General features: G+C 37.3%; 2 protein-coding genes across 6 annotated transcripts in view; one reads left to right on the plus strand and one right to left on the minus strand.

Moving 5' to 3' along the window:
* The window catches only part of arhgap9 (Rho GTPase activating protein 9), a 65608-nt gene extending 60060 nt beyond the window's left edge, over nt 1–5548 (minus strand). For 4 of the 5 annotated variants that reach the window (XM_015047524.1, XM_015047498.1, XM_015047507.1 and 1 more), the window contains exon 1: nt 5274–5547. The gene's annotated coding sequence lies outside the window, so the exon portion shown is untranslated. Of the gene's footprint in view, nt 1–5273 lie in introns of all 5 variants that reach the window. The other variant, XM_015047516.1, reaches the window with a different exon arrangement.
* A 305-nt stretch (nt 5549–5853) lies between these two features.
* Nucleotides 5854–21812, plus strand: mars1 (methionyl-tRNA synthetase 1). The gene is made up of 21 exons (XM_015047472.1): nt 5854–6117; nt 7342–7432; nt 8510–8588; nt 8672–8803; nt 9745–9820; nt 9920–10095; nt 10576–10685; nt 10854–10970; nt 11051–11254; nt 12819–13020; nt 13920–13994; nt 14243–14413; nt 14751–14846; nt 15554–15671; nt 15862–16075; nt 17931–18062; nt 18188–18292; nt 19372–19567; nt 20103–20174; nt 20720–20839; nt 21230–21812. The coding sequence occupies exons 1-21, from the start codon at nt 6015–6017 to the stop codon at nt 21377–21379; spliced, it is 2739 nt and encodes a 912-aa protein (XP_014902958.1). The 5' UTR covers nt 5854–6014; the 3' UTR covers nt 21380–21812.
* The last annotated feature ends 73 nt before the right edge of the window (nt 21813–21885 follow it).

Consider the following 21885-nt stretch of genomic DNA (forward strand, 5'->3'; position numbering starts at 1 on the left):
TCATTATTTCCACTATGACAACAACCTCTGTGACCCGCTGCCATCACTAGTGTCTCCACTGTGTTTTTTTCACCTTGTTGCACATACTAATGTTCCACGTGTGTTGCCATCATTTCAAGAGACTGCTGACGCAACACTTGTGTTTACAATAAACCCTGGAGCTTCCATCGACGTGTAGTGAACTTCTTTAAAATTCACTTCAATAATATTCAACTTCCAGGTCCCTCCTTTTCAATATAAACATTAAAAACAACCAGAAAAATAAATAAATAAAATAATAAGAAACAAGGCATTTGCCTTTCATGCAAAAATACAAAACACTACAGAATCGTCCAGAAGGCATTTTGAGCTTTTGAATAAAATTCAATCAAGGATTTCATTTTTTAATTCACTTAGGAAAAAAAGGAAGGTAAATAATACAGCTTGTGTTTAAAAGTAATGAGTTTATTTCAGTTTAATAAAAGCAAAACATCCTATCCCCACAGCTCAATTTTACTTTAAAACCGCTCATATTCTATACAAAATTTAGCCAAAAAGTACTTTGATTTAACTATAAATATGGCAAAACAATCTAAATAATTAATGTGTTTTCAGTTTGAAATGTAAGTAGTAACATTTACAAACAAATCTCTTCTCTTAGGTTGCACTGTTAGTCTGTCTATTTATTTTTTCCTTTTACCGTGCTATTTTTTTGTTGCGTTTTATCTTCTTCACAACATAGACAATCTAAGAAAAAATATCATTCACCTCACAGAAGGAGCCTTTAAAAATAAAAAGTGTACAAACTAAGCTTTTCCTAATAATGACACCATAACCGAGCAAATGACACTTAAAATTTCAATGGGTCCTAAAAAACTAAGACCCATTTATTGTTTTATTACTTTCTTTAACTTATAAAGTTTAGATATATTTCCTTATAACTTGGATCAAATATTTTGAGCATGCTTTCATAAGCTTCTCACAATAGTTTGCTGAACAGCTGCAACTAAGTCAAGTTTGTAGGCAGCTTATCTTGCATGCCATTTAAAGTTTATGTGGGACTGAGATAACAGCTATGCTTAATGTCATTGACTATTTAGAAGAATTATATGCACCCAAGTTTTATCTTCCTGGCTAAGATTTAGCTCCAAAATTTTCACAGGATGTCTTATGTTTTTTTGTTGTTGTTGTTTGTTTTCTATGTCTTGACATAGAGTCTGTCTCCTTCCTGGACATGGAACAAATGTGGCACCTTTTTTGACTTTCCCATCATGTCATGAATTTGTAGACAGTCAGAATGTTTGAGGTGTGCCTTAAAATACATCCACAGCTATGTATTTATTAATAAAAAATATAAAATAACTAATTTTCTGTTGTTCTGTGTGGTATAAAAAGTAGTAAAACATTTGTATATCTAATCAAAATAAACATAATCATGGTTTTTCTCATGTGTGAATGTTGCTCGAACATTAATGCAGGCTACATTTACAAAAAAAAAAGCTCCAATCGGCAAAACCAAGCAATTTCTCTGGTTTTCACCTGAAGAAAAAAAAAAAAAAAACACATAAGCCATAAATCCTAAATGATTTTTTATAGAATAAAAAATAAATACATTTTCACTGGCTGAGCTGCTGGGTCGTTGGTGAGCCTGTGGGAATGTGCAGTACATTGACGTTTCTAATGAAGAGTGCTGAGCTCCATTGATCCACCAGGGATGAGAGTGAGCTGTCAAAAGCTATCAAGCAAGTCGAAGACCCACTTTCAGCTGCGTACAGCCGAAGTGAGCATGGAGCTGAGGCACAAAGAAAAGGAGCTAGACCTCCGATTTCAATGGCGCTAACACAGACAGGCATCACTGTTATCCCCTAGAGGAATAAAGAGTTTATTTTTTTCAACTGGGGACAATTTTCCTTGGACTTAAATAAAGATATAAAAAAGTGAGAAAAAGCTAAAACTTTTTACTATGTGCTACTCTAATAATTAGCTTTTTCTGTCTTTACTTTTAAATTTGCGAAATAACATTTTAAATCATGTCACAGTCATTTACTTTTGGAACTCTGAAGACATTAATAGCACTTACTCTGTCAGATTGACTATGCTTCTCAACAAAAATAACTGATATTAAACATAAAACAACTCATCTGGATTAAAGCAGAGCAAAGTAAGTGATAGTAAATCTATGTAAAATGAGATGAAAATCAGCTTATGAGTCTTCAAAATCTAACACACAATGATAATACAAAAAAAAAATCATCATTAATTAAGATAATTACCTGACAGTAACTTAATTTTAACTTTTGAAAAGCAGTTTGTACATACAGTAGTGCCTTTGGATTTATTTTCTTAGATTATTGTCAGATCTTTCCCTTTTGGTTTGAAGGTCCTTTGAGTTTTAATTCGGTTCCTAAAACTAAATTGAGTACAAGGAGTTTTAGGAACTCCTTGTACTCAATTTAAGTACTCGATTCTTCCATTTTACTGCATATTATGCTATCTATGCTGCATGTACTGTTCTTCTTCTCCTTCTGTTATACTTTTTTTTTTTATAGTAATAAAATTTTTATGATCCTCCCAAGCTCCTGTCTACATTTTGAAAAAAGTCTGAACTCTTGAGGGAATGTTTTCTCATAACATCCTAATACCCCAATTTGTTTTTTTTTATTTAATATTTTGATGCTTTTCCCAACTAAGATTGCAAGTGATAATATTTAGATCCACGGTCTGGGGACACCAGTCTACAGGAGATGGTGTTCTCTTCTCCTGCTGTCCATGGTGCACACATGCTGCACTGCTCTGGATCTAAAATGCAGTCATCACTGACACGGCGGTTTGTTTCTTCATCTAATTCAAGTGAAAATCCTTAAAACCCATCTCCAGAATGCAGCCCTAACTATGATGGTACTTCTCCTGTCTTTTCACTATTGCTGATGGCATTCACTTCTTGCTTCTCTCCTCACTTTCTCTGTGCATGCAGACAACATAAAACATAATACCTTATTATCTTGTAGTAGCTTTAGGCCACTGACTGTTAGGCCAGTCCTTGAGTAATTTGACAAATAGACGCCCTTCCTTTAAAATCACTTCCTGCATGACTTCACTTCAAATGAAGCTATATCTCTGTCGAAACTTTACTAAACAACAGATGAATCAACTACGGGGGAAATCTGTCGGATGCAGTTTCAGTTTTGTGAATATTTTGTTTTGTCTTTTCCTTATGTCACACATATAAAATTCAATTCAGATAAATGAATTAATCTATGCCGCTTGTTCTCAAGTCTTTTCCTGTATCCAGCTCCATCCATTCCACCATCAATTCCCCAGCCCTGTTAAACAGATGCGTACTCACAGCATGATGCTGCCACCACCTGGGCTTAAGGTAGGGATAGTGTGCTCACTATCCCTAACTAACACATGCTGTTAGTAGTGGAAAACTAACAGCATGTGCTAGTTTCCCACAACACATCTGTTCTAGTGGTTGCAACTTGACAAATAGTGGAAAGGTTGAGGTGTATGACTACTTTTGCATGATCTGGTATCTTTAAAGCACTGATTCATTCTTGAAGTTAGGTGTCCTATAATGCTTTGATGATTCATAGGTCAGGGCTGCTGCACTGCTTAACAAAGAAACAGTAGAATAGTAAAACTTACAAAAGCGTCAAGAGGTGAATAGGAATGTCAAAAAAGTGGACTGAAAATGCAGACATCCAAAGAAAAGCTGAGAAAGAAACCCTTCAGAAAGTCTGGAGAGTTTGTGCTACATATAGGCAAATGATTTAGTTCATACAGAGGAGAAGAAAATAAATTTGTGGTGGTTCAAAGTTTTTCACCTTTCCAATTATAGTAAAAGAAAAAAAAAATCAGAAGCTCTGGCTTAACATACTTGAAAACAGAAAGAATGAAGAAAAGCTGGACAGCGAAAATTTATCAGCCCAAAAATAAAAGTCATGTGAAGCGGCATATTCAGATCAAGAAACAAAAATGTAACTAAAATGAACACCAAAACTGACACACCCGTATGCGAAAGGTGGCAGTTGCAAAGTTGTGAAAAAGGACAAAAATTCACTTAACACAGGTTCAGCAGTGCAGTCTTTGGCTTCTCTAACAAAGAGGTTAGAGGAGGCTTTGCTGATCTACATCACCTTAATTTTCCCACACAAGTGACTCTATGCGTGAAGCTGTATGCTCATCCAACAGACCAAAAAAAAACAAAAGAAAACATCTGACTAATAAATGCAACTAAGGTCAGGTACAACAGTCTCTCAATATCTGTGTGGCTCTAGATCCACAGCAATGTGTGAGGGGCCATCATGCTATTATGGGGCGTTTGTAACTCTGTTCTTAATACTCGAGGTACAGGGCGCTTTTAATCAGAAAAGTTGCAAATGGCATTAATCTTTCAAACTTGTGTCGTCATAAGCTGGCAGAAAGAGAGAAAATCTCCAGCTTTGCAAGGACTTAAGAATGATTATGAAACAACAAAAATGCAATGCGTCAGGCGAGCAGTTTCCATCACTCACTGTGGTTAACCTGTCCATACACTGGTATGAGTGAGCTTTGCATGCAGATGCATGCAAATATATCTGCACAAAATATGGCACATGTAAAAGGACTCTTATCAGTGTGGCTTTATGACAAAAAAATTAGAGCATTGTTTCTGAAACATTACAATGTGAGGAAACGGGGCATCAGTGTCTGCAGGACAAATGCATAGCTGTGGTAATAATGATGTAGCACGTTACATGGAACTGTAAGGTAGGGCTGAAATGGAAACTCTAAAAAGAAGCTCCTCCACAGGAAACGTCTGGAGGCTAAAAATGCATTTGTGGTTTATTTTCAAAGTACTAAGCAGTTGTGAAGCAAAAGACTCTGAGTACATTAATATAATCGGGTGGAAAAAGTGTGTTGTCGAAAAAGTACATATATTTTTGCAGCAACTGTAAACCTGCGTGCAAGACCTATATGACCTGTGCGACCTACGTAAACCCAGCTTTTTGGATAATCAATGTGTACCATAGCTCAGGACATTTGAGAATTAATAGAACTTTTTAAATCCAATCTTAAAACAAAACTCAAGTTTTAAATTTCAGTCAACTTTGAAAAACACTATCAACTTTATTAAGCGTTGCAGTTAAACCTCTTTTCTGTGAGACAGTTTGTTAGTTTATATTAAGAATAAAACTGAAGAATGTACATTTCAACTGAAGGATGGAAGATAAATTGCTTTCCGCAAATAAAAAATAGCATAAGCATTTACACAGTTCTTGCTTTCCTTTAAGCGACACTGCACAACTCACCTTTGAAGCAGCAGTGACAGCAATGCCGTGACAGCTCTGTTGTGTTTTGGAGTGAACTGCCCAGAAATTTGCGTATGCCTCCTATTAAGTTTGCAGCGCCTTTCTCGTAGATATTAATAACTTCACATAATTGGGCTAATAGAGACGCAGAGGGAGTACCTCGCCGTGCACTTTTGCAAATTAACTGCAACTCATGGGAACTAGTGACATTTCCATCCCATGCTGACAGACAGACCCTTCCTCGCTCTTTAAGAGGATAGAAAATAGCTTACGCTGTGTAAGAGTTGCTGGTTTGTGACTGGCTGTTGTCTCGAATATAGTTTTGGTCACAGCCAACCACATTACAGAAAATTCAGATACTAAGGTGAGCGTGTTTATTATCACGGCATCGCCCGACATTTCTTGCACATGTATGAAAAGTCATACCACCCGGCGGTGCTAACCTTAATACCCAGAACAAGCCAACCTAATAACGTGACAGCCATATTTTACAAAAAGGATTATGGGAGATGTAGTCCGTTGACAGAACTAACTCTGCTTATGTGAAAGGCACAAAGACGGCCTCAAAACTACATTTTCCACCATATTTGGCAAATCGAATAACGCTTGCATCAGCGTGGACAGCATACGCCGGCAAAGTTAGTTCCAGAGTCACCTGTCTTCTTCTTTCAGAGAGAAATAAAAAGAAAAAACAACAATCCAGTGTACAGTTTAGTAGCAAGAGGAGCTGCCACCGGCCTGATGGAGTTGTTTGTTAGTGAAGGCAACCCGCATTGTCTGAAGGTGTTAGCTGCGCTGGAAGTAACAGGAGTTCAGTGCGGCGTTCAGTTCGTCAACCACGAAGGTAAAACATAGTTAGCGTATTTCGTTTTTGTTTGTGTGACTATATGTAAGTAATATACTCTATATTTAGTCAAAAATGTGCTTCAAGTGCGACTGAGTGCTCCAACGGACAGCTGTGACTGTGTAAGGAGAACCAAGCTAGCAATGCAACTAGCCCCCATTCGGTGCCCAGTGTGTGTTAGACTGAATGAATGGAGTGAACAGGTAGTGTATTTGTGAAGCAACTAGAAAACTCTCACATACCTAATGTGTTTGTTTTGTTGTAGTATTCATGTTCACGATGGGTCAAGTTCCCTTTTTGTGTCATTCATAATAGCAGTTAAGTTGTAGCTAAACAGATTCTGAGTTTATAACAGTAACAAGTTGATTTTTATTTGTTTATTATAACCCGTGGAACTTTTCTCTACAGATTTGTCTCCATATACCTGCTTGTGGTGGTAGAAAATAATATATAATTGATATAAAGAAGATGAATGTGTATTTATTAATTATTTTTTATTCTAACAGTCTGTCTTTTAATCATGGCTGAAATCAAATAACTATAAAAAGTGAACATTTGTATATGTGATATTTAAAATAAAGTTTTAACTGGGTGTTGCAGAGCTAGAGATGTTGAGGTTCCTTTTGGGTGTGACAAGGATGGACAGGATCAGGAATGAGAGCATTGGAGGGCTTACACTAGATTTTGTGAAGACAAAGTCAGAGAGCTCAGACTGAGATGGTTTGGACAAATTCACAGGGGAGACGATGATTAAATTGGTAGAAGAAGCCACATGAGATGTAGCTAAGAGGAAGACATGAAATTTGTTGGTGTGAGGGTTAATGATTCAGTTGAGAGGACAAAATAGAGACAGATGATTCTCTGTAGCAACCCCTAAGGGAAAAGCTGATAAAATAACTACATATCTGATGTAGCTAAATATGTAAAATTAGAAGAAAAAGATTGCAAAGGAAAACTTCAATATAAAAAAAAACATTGATGTACCAATAATTTAAATACCCTTCTAGCACATCTAAATTTAGCAGATATGATTTTAATTACTTGTCATACATATGATCTTACCAGTTCATCTAATCAGTGCTTAGAAATTTTGGCAAAACTTTCTTTACAGTATTGCTTTGAACAGATGGATCCCCTGAGCCACCATTTCCCCTGAACTGTTTAAAGAATTGTTTGTGACATTTTAAAACACATTTCTGATATGTTTCTCTCTCATATTTTCAGGGAAGGTGGTGCCTTTCCTCCCCCGTCCAGCTGTGCCTACTCTTTTCCTCCCCAGTGGGCAGCACCTTTTCAGCTCCAACACTATTTGCAGGTGAACTGAATTATGTAAATATCTGAGGTCATTTATCTTTGGAAGAACTTTTTCAATGGAATATTTTGAAGTATACAGTAGGAACTCGTTTGGGTTGTGGGTCAATGTTGCAGTTTCAGTTGAAACCAGAAATTTTATACAATGTATTTTATTTTCTGGCTGTCTGATGTTTAATCAGACTGAACCTTTTCACCTCTCTCCTGATACAGCTGGTGTAACAGAGTCGGGTTTGTAGGCCACTTATGTTGCTGACCTTTTCAGCTCTATCCATAAGTCAGTAGGACTGGGTTGTGGTCTTATGGACATTTGAAAACATTGACTCGGTTGTCCTAAAAAACACTTTTTTGCTACATTACTGCTCAGCACTTAACCTTTACCTTTTAGATCATTTTCTGAAGATTTTGCTTCAGTATTGGCTTCATAATGTTTATTACTTATGATGCCACCAAGCTTTCGGGAACACTTTATTTGAAGGGGGTTGAATAAGACTGACATGACACTGTCATAAACACCTGTCTTGAACATGAAAAAGCCTTCATGAATATTTATGACTGTTGTCATAAAGAGTCATTCGGTAAATTATGACACTTTTAATACAAAGTTGACATTATTCAAAATGTCTTTGTTATGACAGCTTGACATTAACCAAGAAATCATTACTGTTTAAACTTTACCTTTAATAACATAAAGTTACCTAATTTTTAAAGTGCAATCAGTAATACTTTTATAACAAATTTATATCAGTAATGATTTCTTGGTTAATGTCAAGTTGTCATAACTTCAACTTTGTATTAAAAGTGTCATAATTTACCGAATGACGCTTTATGACAACAGTCATAAATATTCATGAAGGCTTATTCATGTTCATGACATGTGATATGTCATGTTTATGACAGTGTTATGTCAGTCTTATTCAACCCCCTTCAAATAAAGTGTTACCAAGTTTTTTAAGTGGTCCAATACCTACTACAGCAATCCCCACCTCTTCTTCTCTAGATGAATTTTTGTTTTATGCAGTGTGTGCTTTCAGTTGTTGTAATTTTGTTGCTGGATGAGCTCCATGTGTTTGACATGTAGGTACCTGTTTGAGTTAAATGGACCAGAATCCAGTGATCAGTGCAATCAGTGGCTTGAGTGGGAAGCCACAATTCTCCAGGTAAATTAATTCTGTTTTTCAGACTCGTGTTAATGAATCTCAGCATGAAGGTAAAGAAATAATGCTTTACTTTAATTTCGCAGCCTGCACTGCTACGGGCTCTTCACTTGGCAGTGCTTCAGGGAAAAGGGTCAGAGGTTCCCAAAGTTCTCCAGGGTCCCCTAAATGTCTTGGACCAAAGCTTGGCCAAGGGCAGCACGGCATATTTAACTGGGGTACAGTATCAACGCCTACTCCCTCTAAAAATAAAAAAAACAAACAAAAAAAAAAACAATAGAAAATCTCAAGTTAAATAATGGAAAGCTTCAACTGAGAGGCTCCTGCCTGTTGCCATCAGACATTGTAAACCTTATTTTTTTTACCTGCTCTTCCTCTCTACCACTCTTTTTCCTTTTCTATGTTGACATCAAGTTTCCCATTGGAAATCAATCTGTTAAATCTTTTTAATGCATCTCCAGACATATTTAAAGACATTTTTCATGCTCCTGTCAACTATGATGTGATGGAAGACTATAGGATATATACCTGAATATGCTCTTATAGAGGTTCAGCATGATATCGTTGAGATTACATTACATAATTATTAATTTACAATTAAATAGATTTTTTTTTAATCAAAAATTGTCTTGTGCTGCATTCAAGTTGTTTTCGAAGCCCGAGGTGGAAATTATGTCACTTATGAGTAGGAAACAGTTTCCCCTTAGTTTCCTCTGGGGGCAACACCACTGTTAAATATGTCAAAGTTTACCTACTTTTTTCAGTTTACTTACCTAAAATGAACAAGCCAGATTAAATTTTTGGAACTGCTTTTATTTTGCCCAACAGAGCAAAATCTTGTTCCACACATTTTGCCTGAAGAGCAGTTTGCTTTACAAAGCCTGAAAGGCAGAGATTTATTTTGTGAACTTTTTTATTTTTTCACCAAACAATAGGACGTTATTCTTTTGAACGTATATGCATATCATTTATTTTTCAGATAGATTTTGATGCTGTACGCTGTCATAAGATTTGTTTGATCAATAATACCAATTATTTGTAGAGAAACTTATAATTGTTAAAAATGTCTTATATTTAGCTTCTCTGTATCAAAATATTCTGAAATATTGTGTTTTCGTATTTGAAATAATGTTAATAATATTGCTGTTCTTTGTTTCAGGAAGCTGTTTCAGTTGCTGATGTTGTTTTATGGGGTGCCCTGCACCCTGTTTTATCCGTCTCTTCTCTAGCATTGAGTAAGTTCAGTTTGTTTAATTCTTGTAGTTGCAAAATTTCCCCCTTCCTTTCCCAAGTCTTATTTCCTCTCTTTCCATTTCCCTGTCTCTCCCTTTCAGGTGATCATAAATCAGTAAAGGCTTGGTTTGACCGTGTTGCTGCGGTGCGTGGCTGTCAGTCTGCAGCTCAGAAAGTGCTGCAGGGAAAAGGCCTGGAGGCCATGAAGAGCTACATGCAGAAGCAGCCTGCACCTCAGAGCAGAGACACACAGCCATGCAACGGCAGCCCTGCTGAGGTATCTGCTACATCATCACTTTGACTTTTACAAACTTGAGGTGTTCTTACTGAAAAGCGTAGATTTGTAGAAACCTCAGAGCCAACAGTAAATTCGCATGCGAGTTTGCCTCAAGTTAAATCTAAATGTGAGGCTACAAGGATTTCTTTTGTCTTCCCTTTCAAGCCATAAATGTACCATAAAAATAAAACGACTCTTGTGCATTTACTTGTGGTGTTAGGCTTGCTGCTTGTAGCATTTCTACCTATGTGGGTAAAAATTGTATTAATAAAATAGCTGCACAGCTTGATTTCAGCCTCATCTTTGGTGGAACAGACTTATTCTCTTAAACTGCAACAATGAAATAATAATAGCTCTTTATGTTCTTCATATTTAAGAAGAGCACTAACAGCTCAGTTTGAAGAAAATGGACTAACCTTAGAGCCTAATGGTGAGTGTAATTTTCTTTTTCTACTAAATCTTTCTCTGTTTTGGGCTCAGACTGATGAAGGTGAGCGAGCCGTTTCAGAGGAGGAGATGGAAGCAGCGGCTCTCACCTGGAGCAAGGATTTAAACGCCTGCTCCCATCCAGCTGAAAAGCAACATCCAGTGTAAGTGATGTAAGCTCAAATACGCTGTGCTGTTTTTCGCTTGTGGCATTGTTTCAAGCTACCTCATTTCTCATGGGAGAGGATGATATAATGTTATCTTGCAATGATCTCGTAAAGCTGGAAAAGCAGCTATCCAGAAACAGGTTGTTTTTAAATGTCCCTACACAGTATGCCACAAGAGGGCAACCGGAATGTCCTCATCACCAGCGCCTTGCCATATGTCAACAATGTCCCTCACTTGGGTAACATCATTGGCTGTGTCCTCAGTGCAGATGTTTTCTCCAGGTAAGAATTTAAATACCTTTTTCCCCCCCAAGTTTCACGTCCTCTGTTGCAGCACTAAGTGTTACTTCATTTGTCCCCAGATACGGCCAGCTGCGAGGGTGGAATGTGTTATTTGTCTGTGGCACGGATGAGTACGGCACGGCTACCGAGAACAAGGCCAGAGAGGAAGGCCTGACACCGCAGCAGATCTGTGACAAGTACCATGCTGTTCACTCCAGTATCTACAAATGGTTCCAGATTGACTTTGACTTCTTTGGGAGAACCACCACTGAGAAGCAGACAGAGTAAGTTTTCTCTAGGTGTGCTCTTTAAGGCCCTTGAATAGGAAAAAAAATGCTGTATTTCAGACAAGTCTGAAAGTTTATTCATGTGAAAAACATTTATTAACATTAAACTCATTAAAACCACATTTTAGGACTCTAATCCTAAAACTGGATGATTGTGATGTGAAGTGGAAGAATCGGCATACTTCCACTTATAAAATTACATAACGTTCAATAGGATTACTGTAATATTGCACATGCTGGTGCAAAACTTTATCCTTCTTAATCAGAACTTGCCCTTTCCTTGTTGTTTCAGATTTCAGAACATATAAGAGCTCTGTTTGTGTCTGTTACCTGCTTTTAATTATTTATTTTAATCTGGAATTTAAAACCTGATGTAATTCAAAGAAGTTGTAAAAAGTCAGACAATTAGGGGAAGTTGATGGAAAAAATACATGACGTCTATCTTTTCGCATGATTACACCAAAAAGCAACATTAATGTGGGATGTTTTCCACACATTTCACATGTCAATAGACTTGATAATTGACAGCTGGGAAATGTGTCAGAAAAATCTTCTACATATGGAAACTGACATTTTTTTTAATTCCTTAAAAAAATATCTAGCAGTATAAAAATAGGCTGTTTTAGCAATATCCATATCAAATAGCTCCTCCCTATAAAAAAAATAAAATAAAAAAATACAAAAAGCCTTTTGGAAAATTTGTATTGGGTGACAAATTTAAATTTTTATTACTTTTTGTTGCCAGTTTTGTATTTTTTACGCAGTTTCATCAAAGTTCTCCAAAGAAGAATGCCTTGTTCAGAAATCACAGATTCACCTTTGTCGAAATTTCCCATAGGCACCAAAAATCCATGAGTTTCACATGAATGTCATGTGTAGTCCATGGGTTTCACGTGTGTTTGTCAGTCTGCATTTAAGAAATTATGATTTTGTTTTATCGTTTTTGTACACAGATGTTTCACAAAGATAATTTTTATGGGAAATTGCATCCATATGAGGCACTTTTCTCTAAAGAGAATCTTAGACCTAAATCCAAGTGCTTGTACACCAAAAATGATAACGATCGAAATTCTTGTTTTGAGGCCTTTGCTTTGATATAGAGCAGCTTAAAAAGGCATCAAACATCAAGCTCCAGCATGATGTTTTTTAAGAAATGAAAACAGCCCCTCACATTAAAGACTTTTGACTTGATTCATGAGAAGTGCTGGAGGCTTAGCTCTTAGATTTTAGATTTACCAGCCCAAAAACAAACCATTGCTTTTTTCTTTGTCGCTTTAATTTTTAAGTTATTCCCTCCTGTCAATAACTTGACCTCTTCTTTCTTGATGTCCTACTATATAAATGGCTGTATTTCTTTTTTTATATACACTTTGTAAATGTACATTTTAATATGCAGCAAAGCTTATGTAACATGTTAAATATTTAAACTGGTGTGATGAGGGGCCCGTCCTGACATTAGCCAGTTGTCCCGTACTTAATGCACCCTTTACATTTTCAGGGGTCTCTACATTACTGATGTTTTTCGAGAAATCATCCAACTGACCCTTTTCCTCTGTCTCAGGATCGCTCAGGATATATTCTGGCGACTCCACAAGAATGGATTTCTTGTTGAAGACACGGTGGAGCAGCTTCGCTGTGAAAACTGCCAGCGCTTCCTGGCTGACCGCTTTGTAGAGGGAACGTGTCCACACTGCAGCTATCCGGAGGCTCGCGGTGATCAGTGTGACAAGTGCGGGCGCCTCATCAACGCCGTGGAGCTCAGGGTGAGTGGCTGTGGAAGGTTCAGTCCAGCATAATAGAAATAACATTTCTTTACATTCACACTCATAACAATAATGTACAGTATATGCCTGCTACCTTCTGGTTCTTCTCTTAATCATTAAAGCCTAGATAGATTCTTAAATTCTGTCCGCATTAAAAGTGCAAATAACCACAAAGAGAACATACCCATTTTAAATGATAGAAAGGTTTCTGACTCTCTTTATAAACATTCAGTGTTGTTACAGAAAAGAGGATTGCAATACTGATGTTAGAAACGAAGCATAGGCATTGTCATAGGCACCGACAGTCACCATTATAAAAAGTACATGAAATCCCAGTTAAGTACATATTGTCAAATATGTTTGTTGAAATTTTATTTGTTTGATTTTGTTTATCTTGAATAAATTATGTTTGTTTTATTTATGGTCTGTTGTTAATACTATAAACCTGTAGTTACAAGAAATTAGAACTAACAACAGAATCTCCTTTGGTGCAGGAACTCAAATTTTGCCATTGTGGCTTATTTGAAACTCAAATTTCTCCTTTTTCAATTATTAGAATCTAATGAAATAACATAACAAAAAGCTATTTTAGTTTTACCAAATGTAAAAGTTGTCATCTGCAATATTCACATACAGTCAAAGTCAACTTTTTATTTTAAATACAATATTTTTTCCATGAAATGTTTTCTGTGCATTTCGTGGAAAATTCAGTGTTTTTTTTTTTTTCATTGGATGGAATTATGTTATATGTTGTGCTATTTGTTATTGGAGGCTTATTTGTGCTCTGAATCTTCTCAAGTAGGATACATAGTAAATTTGGAAAACTCACTTAGAAATTTTAAATGCAGAAATTGTCAAATTTGTTGATTTTTTTTTTTTTTTTTTTTTGCTGCTTCCAGGAACCTCAGTGCAAAGTCTGCAGGCGGACTCCAGAAATCCGCTCCTCCAAACATCTCTTCTTGGACCTGCCAAAGGTAAAGTTTTGCCTTTGCTTTACAATACTCCTTCTTTTTTGTTTTTTTGTAACTGTACTGCCCTTTTTAGATGTCATGAATCAAGACAACTAATTCAATTTTATGTTTTAAAAAGATTTCATAAGCTGAATATTTCAGAGGAAATACTCTATTACATTTTTTGCTTTACATTTTTGAAACCTTTACCTTTAAGTTAAAAGGGTTATTTATGAATGAACTTTTCTTTCTTTTCTTTTTTTTTAATGCAGCTAGAAACTCAGTTGGAGAATTGGCTAGAGAGATCAACCAGCTCTGGAGACTGGACAGCAAACGCCAAACAGATCACTCGCTCCTGGCTCAGAGATGGACTCAAACCTCGCTGCATCACCAGGGACCTGCAGTGGGGAACACCAGTACCTCACCCAGACTTTAAAGAGAAGGTTTGCTCTGATTACTTACAGAGAAATATAGAAAGAGAGACTTCTTTTCTTGGCTTCACCACACTGAGCGTTTTTTTTTTTTTCTTTCTTTCTTTCTTTTTTATTGTATTCATGTTTGGTTTACACTTTCTAAAATCATTTGCTTGACTTGCATACTTGAGACGTGTTTTGAGTATTTACTTTTAAAATTTAGAAAACCAAAACCTTCAATTTATGTTTGGGTAATTTACCTTAACCTTCAGATTGTTTTGAATTTCACCTTGTGTAATGACTAAAAGATTTAACATTTTATCCACAGTTCATTTCTTTACTGAACCATGACTTTGTTCCTCTGTAGGTGTTCTACGTTTGGTTCGACGCTCCTATTGGTTATCTGTCCATTACTGCCAACTACACCAACGAATGGGAAAAGTGGTGGAAAAATCCTCATCAGGTACCAGGCACTGTTGAGCCATACAAAGGATTAACACATAAGCTTGACACAGATTTCTGTCCTCATTTTCACCCAGAGTGGGTCTAATTGTGATTCTCATTTCCCCATGTGGACATTTTTTTTTGTACCCTTCAGTTGAACACGGTGTTATTTTTCACCCCATTTAAATCTTGATGTGAAGCAGATATAGAAATCCCAACCATTTTAGTGCACACATGACTGTAAAAGCAGTGAGCCGCGACAGACAACCTTCTCCTGAAATAAGTGTTGACATTATCAATCTATACCAGCTTTTCTTTCTCTTTCCTGCGAAGCTGTGCTCTGCTTCCTGTTAAAACAGAACCATTTGACATTTTGTGAGCAGACCTCAGTTTGATATTGTAAGCTCAGGACTCTCATGAGCTTCCCCACATATACCAACAAGTATCAAACTGGAAGAAAGTGACAGGTCTCAAACATGTTAATATACAAGTAGATTGAACTGGCCCAAACTGAGACGTACTCCGTCTCTGTTAAGCCTCATTCATTCATCTCATCCCTCTTCATGTAAAACCCTGGGATTGAGGCTTTCTTATGAGAGTGTGATGCCCTGTAAGTGCAGGGGAGAGGTGGCTGGGTTGAGCAGATAAGTCCTCTTTGAACTGGATGATCTCACGATGATCTAATATGATGTCATCCTTAAGATGCAGTGTTATCTCTGCCACCAGGTGGAGCTGTACAACTTCATGGCGAAGGACAATGTGCCGTTCCACAGTGTGGTGTTTCCCTGCTCCCTACTGGGAGCCCAGGACAACTACACTCTGGTCAGCCATCTAATTGCTACTGGTAAGCTCCTACTACCACTGATCAGGTTGATCACTTCATTATTTATTTATGTAATGAGATTTATGTGAGTACGTAGCTGACTTCATTGTAGATTCATGAATAGTTGTTAAACTTAGAATTGTTGTTACAGAATTTCTTGCTAAACTGTCGCTGATCGTTATCCCTGCCGTTTGGGTTCTTAACTCCTCAGAATATCTGAATTACGAGGACACAAAGTTCTCAAAGAGCCGTGGTGTCGGTGTGTTCGGCGACATGGCGAAGGACACGGGCATCCCTTCGGACGTATGGCGGTTCTACCTCCTGTATGTGCGTCCAGAAGGACAGGATTCAGCTTTTTCTTGGGCTGACATGGCCCTAAAGAACAACTCTGAGCTGCTCAACAATTTGGGGAACTTCATCAACAGGTAACGGCGACAGAGCTTAGCTACGATCTGTGTTCTCTTATGAACTTTAGCATTCACCTGAAAGGGAATAACCTTTATAGAGCTTCAAAATTCAAGTATTTCCAAAAATCCTACTGTGTACATGCATTGTTTTTAGGTCACTCATAGTTATGAGTTATTTTATGTGGTGAACCAAAAGAAAGTGGTGCTTAACCAAAGTGGAAAGAAATAGACATTTTTTCAAATAAAAAAAAGTGTGATTAGAATATGTATCCAGCTCCTTTTTAGTGATGCCCCAAAATATCATCCAGTTCAGTTGCTTTCAAAAGTTACCTAATTAGTAAATGGATTCCACCTGTGTGTCGTTTTATTTCATTACACCCTGAACACACCATCCCTCCTAAAAAAAAATCACAGGGTGGTGGCAGCATCATGCTGTGGGGATGGAGGACAAAACTGAAAAGCTCCCAAAAATTTCAGCCAGAGTTGGATAGAAACATGCCTTTCTCCTGTCGTCAGCCAGGGGTACATCTTGTACCGGTCGTCAAGGGAACGCACAGGACAGACAACCATGCCTACGGACAATTTTAGAGACCAATTAACCTGACGATCTTGTTTTTGTATTGTTGGAGAAATAACTCGCACACAGGGAGAACATTCAAACTCCATACGGAAAAACTCCAGGCTGACGTTTAAAATCCATGAGCTTTTTTTGCTGCATCCTGAATTAAGATTTTTGTTACAGTGTGTCAAAATGGGGAGAACTTTGATGTATGAGTGTTTTTGCAAAGCAGTTGTGTTTTTTTTTGTTTTTTTTTTTCTTCTTTACTTCAATAGTTTTCAATCATTGCTGAGAGGAAAACTGGGGCAATACATCTCAAGTTGCTCACTCTTCCTACAAGGGTTTCACTTAAAGTAAATATGCAGCAACACTGTCATCAAGTCCAATTAACAACTTGTGTTGTACTCTTTGGGAAAAAAAAGCCTGTTACATCACTAACTATTACAAGACGCTCACCCTAGTTTTCTAAATTTATTTGGGATGGTGTAATTTAGCCTTAATTGCCTCGTCTAAAATGTTTTTTAAAAGATCAGTGTTAAATCCCACTTCAAAGATATTTCTCAGCAGCTTCTTTCCAGAGTACCTTGATCTTCAAAATTGGTCTCGGGCAGCAACATTGATGTCTAATTGGCTCCAAAATATCTTGCAGATTGCATCCTGCCTCAGGTGGAAAGAGTTCTGCTAATTCAGAAAAGAAATTCTGACCTTCCCCAGATCCAGTCCCTGAGTCACATCATTAGTGAAAATGCATCCGTCTTATACAGTTAATTTCCAGTCAAGGCTTCACTCTGACTGGTGTTTATTAAAAGCATTTAGGGTACAGTCTGGGAAATAATTAGACGAGCAAATATACAATTTATTCAACAGTTTTCACATTTAAAAAAAAAACAGCTGATGGATCGACAATTTAACTAAACAAACGATAAAATTAATTTAACCACAGTTAAGTTGAATCTGTAGTGGCTTTTTTGTGTGTGTGTGTCTAAAATGCCAGATTAGAGATGTAAAATATTGAACACGGTGTTGCATCAGACAAAAAAAAAAAAAAAATCTACACATGAAACTTTAGAAGAATTACTTGCTTCAGACGTGACTGCATTCAGGCAGTACGCTGCATAACTGCACGGCAAGGCGGTGTGGTAGATAAGACAGCAAAATGTATAATTTATACACGATTAGCAAGTCAAGTAGCATGTCCTTCACTGGTTTCATCCTCAACCCATTTTTTTTTTTTCCCTTCGATGATCTTCTGTTCGTTTCCAACTCAGTTTCAGGTCTTAATCTGTTCTGTCCAAATCTTGCTCTCTCTTCCAGAGGTGGGATGTTTGTGACCAAGTTCTTTGGAGGATGCGTGCCTGCGATGGAGCTACAGCAGGAAGACAAGAAGCTACTGGCTGTGGTGGGCTGGGAGCTGCAGCAGTACATTCAGCTTATGGACAAAGTCAAGTAAGATGTTCAGCTTGACTGAATCCAGTAGACTAACGGATCGGGTGGGGAATACAGCTAGATGATGTACATTTTTGAGCGGAGTGTTAATAAGGGTATTAACTCTGTTCGAAATGTTTCACCAGGATCCGCGATGCCCTGAAGCACATCCTGAACATTTCTCGCCATGGTAACCAATACATTCAAGTCAATGAGCCCTGGAAGAAAATAAAGGGAGGGCAGTCAGAAAGGTGAGAAGTTTTTACACAAGAACATGTAGTGGCTGTGAAAAATCTACACACCCCTGGTAAAACGAGGCTCTAAGAAGATCTCTGCAAACCAAATCATATGAAAAATAAACAAAAGTGTTGTAGGAGAAATTTATATTTAAAAAAAAAAACCTGCACGTTCCAAATAAATTAATACTTTGCTTTAAATTTTTTAGTAGGAATCTATCAGCATCCCACACCTTAATTTAATACTTATGCAAATTAGTTTGAGTTGATTTAGGGGTTTGCCTGGACAGCTGGAAAAAAAAAAAAGAAGTTTCTGTATTCTAGCAGATGCTTGAATGTTTTGAGTCAGAAAAGACTGTTATTAGTTCATGGTTTCATTACCTTTGACAAAACACTCAGATCCAGGAAACGTGACTGTTGCTGCCTGCAGCACTCAGTCATAACGCTCTTACTGTCGTTTCTTCGACAAATCTACAGTTTAGCATTGTGGTACAAAAGATCCGGTTCTGGGACATATTTGCTCAACCTAGTTGTTCTAGTTGAAAGAAAAAGCTTTTATAGTTTGGATACAGATTATTATATTATGTTGCAGTTTCTTTATTGTTGCCGTCAGTCTCTTGGCAGCCCCTGGGGACCGTTTCCCATCTCGTTTTAATTTTGGAAATGCGTTCGTTTTTGTCGCTGTGATGACCACCATTCAGTGTTATTAGGATAAGACTGTTTTTAATTCTTCAGTTGGCAAGCTCAAGTATTGCTCTATAAAGATCAGAATAACAAGGTGCGTAAATGTGAAGGCTTACGTACATGTAGCTTTATCAAATGACCAATATTAAATATTTTAATTTGCTTTATTTCTCCAATAGTATTTTTTTTATTTTAAGAACATTTTTTGCATTTCAGTTTTAAATACAAGTAGGTAATTTTTTTTTTCACTTTTAATATATATATATATATATATATATATATATTTTTTTTACAAATTGCATGAAATCATGTTATTTTTATTCAGAGTCAGAATCTCTCACCGCGACTCCGCCTGTGTTCACATTCCCGACGTGTCTGATTAGGTGATGTGAGTTGTTTGTTCCTTTCAGGCAGCGCGCCGGCACCGTGACGGGCGTTTCTGTGAATATCGCCTGCTTGCTGTCGGTGATGCTCCTGCCTTACATGCCAGCGGTCAGCCAGACCATCAGGGATCAGCTCAACGCTCCTCAGACTTGCATCAATACCATGCTGCAAGGCCCCGGCACCTTCGTGTGCGCCCTGAGAGCGGGCCACCGCATCGGCACCGTGAGTGTGACCTTGACGAAAGCGAAAACACGAGTGGCACCTGCGCAGACACGCGAACCCGCAGCACTGTCGAAGCAGGGTGATACAATGAGAACGCAACAGTCTGTCACGATTTCAGAACTGTTGAAAGCGATGCAGTTTCGTGAACACACACAATCTCACACACACACACACCTTCCAGCAAACAAGTTTCTCTCAGGCCATTTGACCATCTGGGTCTAATTGTGATGTCTTGTCTGTTCAGATTGTCATAATTGGTGACTTTGGCCTTTATGTAAAGAGTTGGAAACATCACTGAAGACCATGCAAAGCTCATGTAGACACTGCTTTACTCTGGTGCAGTGTTTCATGAAGTGTGACCAAAACTTTGAAAAATCTCTCAGAAAATTATTTACCATCTTGCATAATCCACTTTATTCAAAGATGAGCTATATGAGCCTTGGGCTGAATCGACTTTTTAAAAACTCCCTGCATAGCTACTCATTTTAATTTTTGTCTCTCACTGCCTCGGTTCCCCAACCCGTTTCATTCCCAGGTCAGTCCGTTATTCCAGAAACTGGAGGCGGATCAGATCGAGGCTTTGAAGAAGAGGTTTGGTGGACAGCAGGTAATTTGATGTTTATGATGCGTAATGGTCTGAGCGTGAGCTCAGTCTGTTCATGTATTGATGTAGATTCATCATTTATGAAAAGTGAAATAAGAATATATTATGTGTAGCTGTTCACAGACTGTCATCATCTGTTTGAATTTACTCTTAATTGGAGTGACTGTTTTTTTTAAGAGCAAGATAGAGAGAAAATGTATTTTAAATGCATAAATTATCAATGGTGCATTCATCACATAGATAAAAATAATCCCTCTAATCCTTGCCTCTAGCCTGAAGACGAACCATCTAATAAGAAGGTATTGAGTGGCGTTTGTTTGTGAGTGGGTCCACAATCTGCCGCTTGTCAGTGTAGATTAATGAATTCCATCACTAACTCCAGCAAATGTCTTGAAATGGATCCTTTTTACTCATCTTGGTTTGATTTGTCATTTTCTAGTTTTAAAACTTACAGAATCTCACCAACGCTTTGAGTTTTTAGAAAAAGAAATCAGCAGAAAGGATCACTGCAACACCTGCTAAACGTATTTATTTGTTTACACCTTCAGATTACTGCCAGCACTCAGCCCGCTGCGGTTCCTGCTCCTCCCGTTGTTGCCGAGGTGAAGGTGGTCGACGGATCGGATCCCGAGAAAGCCAAACAGCTGGCGGAAGCTGTAGCCGAGCAGGTTAGATCGCTAGCATGCAGCGAAATATTACGAATCCATCAAATAGTATTGATCATTTGTTGTTGGAATAAGATTGAAAGTGCAGTTTTCAGTTTTTTTTTCAAGCTTTTTTATTTTCTTTTCCTATCTTAATTATAAAACTTTTGATTGCTAAAAAAAAAACAATTTAACAAACTCAACATGGCGACATTTGATTGTATTTCCAGTTAAAATCATCTTTTGAAGATTTTAATTTTTTTTTCCCTCGTCATTATAAAAATTTAATTTTATTCCTTTTTTTTTTTTTTTTTTTTTTTTTTCCATTTAAAAATTAAAAAATTAGTTCTCATGTTGGCTCATTATTTTGGAATAAAATCTAAAATTATTAATTTTTTTTATTTTTTATTACAGGGCGACAAGGTTCGAGCGCTCAAATCCGAGAAAGCAGAAAAGGCTGTAATCACAGCAGAGGTTTCCAAACTTTTAGACCTTAAGAAACAACTGGCTCTTGCTGAAGGGAAGAGCCCTGAGCCTGCACCTCAGAAGGGCAAGAAGAAGTGAGAAAGGAAAATGAAGAAAGGAAAGACAAATTAAGGTTAGTCAGAGGAAGGGGAAGGCAAGAGTGGAGAATGGGAACAAGATGTACACGGAGAGATGAGGGTATTAGCTTAAGGCAAAGCCGTGACAGGATCTAAGACAATGTGGTGTTGGCACCGAGGACTAATGAAATGCTGGATTGGCCGACGGGGAAATGAAAACACACAAAGAGACAGTCAAATGAATACAGATACAGAAAGGAAGGATTTCTCCAAATCCCTACACCAAAAGAAACTGATTTTATACCCTCCCTGTGTTAAAGTCAGCATATGATATTAGCATTTGGAAGGTGCGTTTGTACGTCTTAAGATGGTTTTTATATCCTCTGGGGTTTTTTTTTTTTCTTTGCTACAAATATCTATTGGGATCTATAAAATAAACAGATTAAGAAAAAAAATTCTTTTTTTGCCTTGGGTTGTGCTTTTTCTATTTGAATAAAAAATGTTGTGCAAAAGAAAACAATTCAACAT

Source organism: Poecilia latipinna, unplaced genomic scaffold, assembly GCF_001443285.1.
Source record: "Poecilia latipinna isolate Pla-1442-1.1 unplaced genomic scaffold, P_latipinna-1.0 Scaffold41, whole genome shotgun sequence".
NCBI classification, from domain to species: Eukaryota; Metazoa; Chordata; class Actinopteri; order Cyprinodontiformes; family Poeciliidae; genus Poecilia; species Poecilia latipinna.

What these genes read in the sequence shown, in the direction of transcription:
- mars1 (XM_015047472.1), top strand. Translation starts at nt 6,015, where the DNA reads ATGGAGTTGTTTGTTAGTGAAGGCAACCCGCATTGTCTGAAGGTGTTA. An exon ending in ACCACTGAGAAGCAGACAGA is followed by an intron (nt 11,255 to 12,818) that starts GTAAGTTTTCTC and finishes CCTCTGTCTCAG; the next exon opens with GATCGCTCAGGATATATTCT. An exon ending in ACCCAGACTTTAAAGAGAAG is followed by an intron (nt 14,414 to 14,750) that starts GTTTGCTCTGAT and finishes GTTCCTCTGTAG; the next exon opens with GTGTTCTACGTTTGGTTCGA.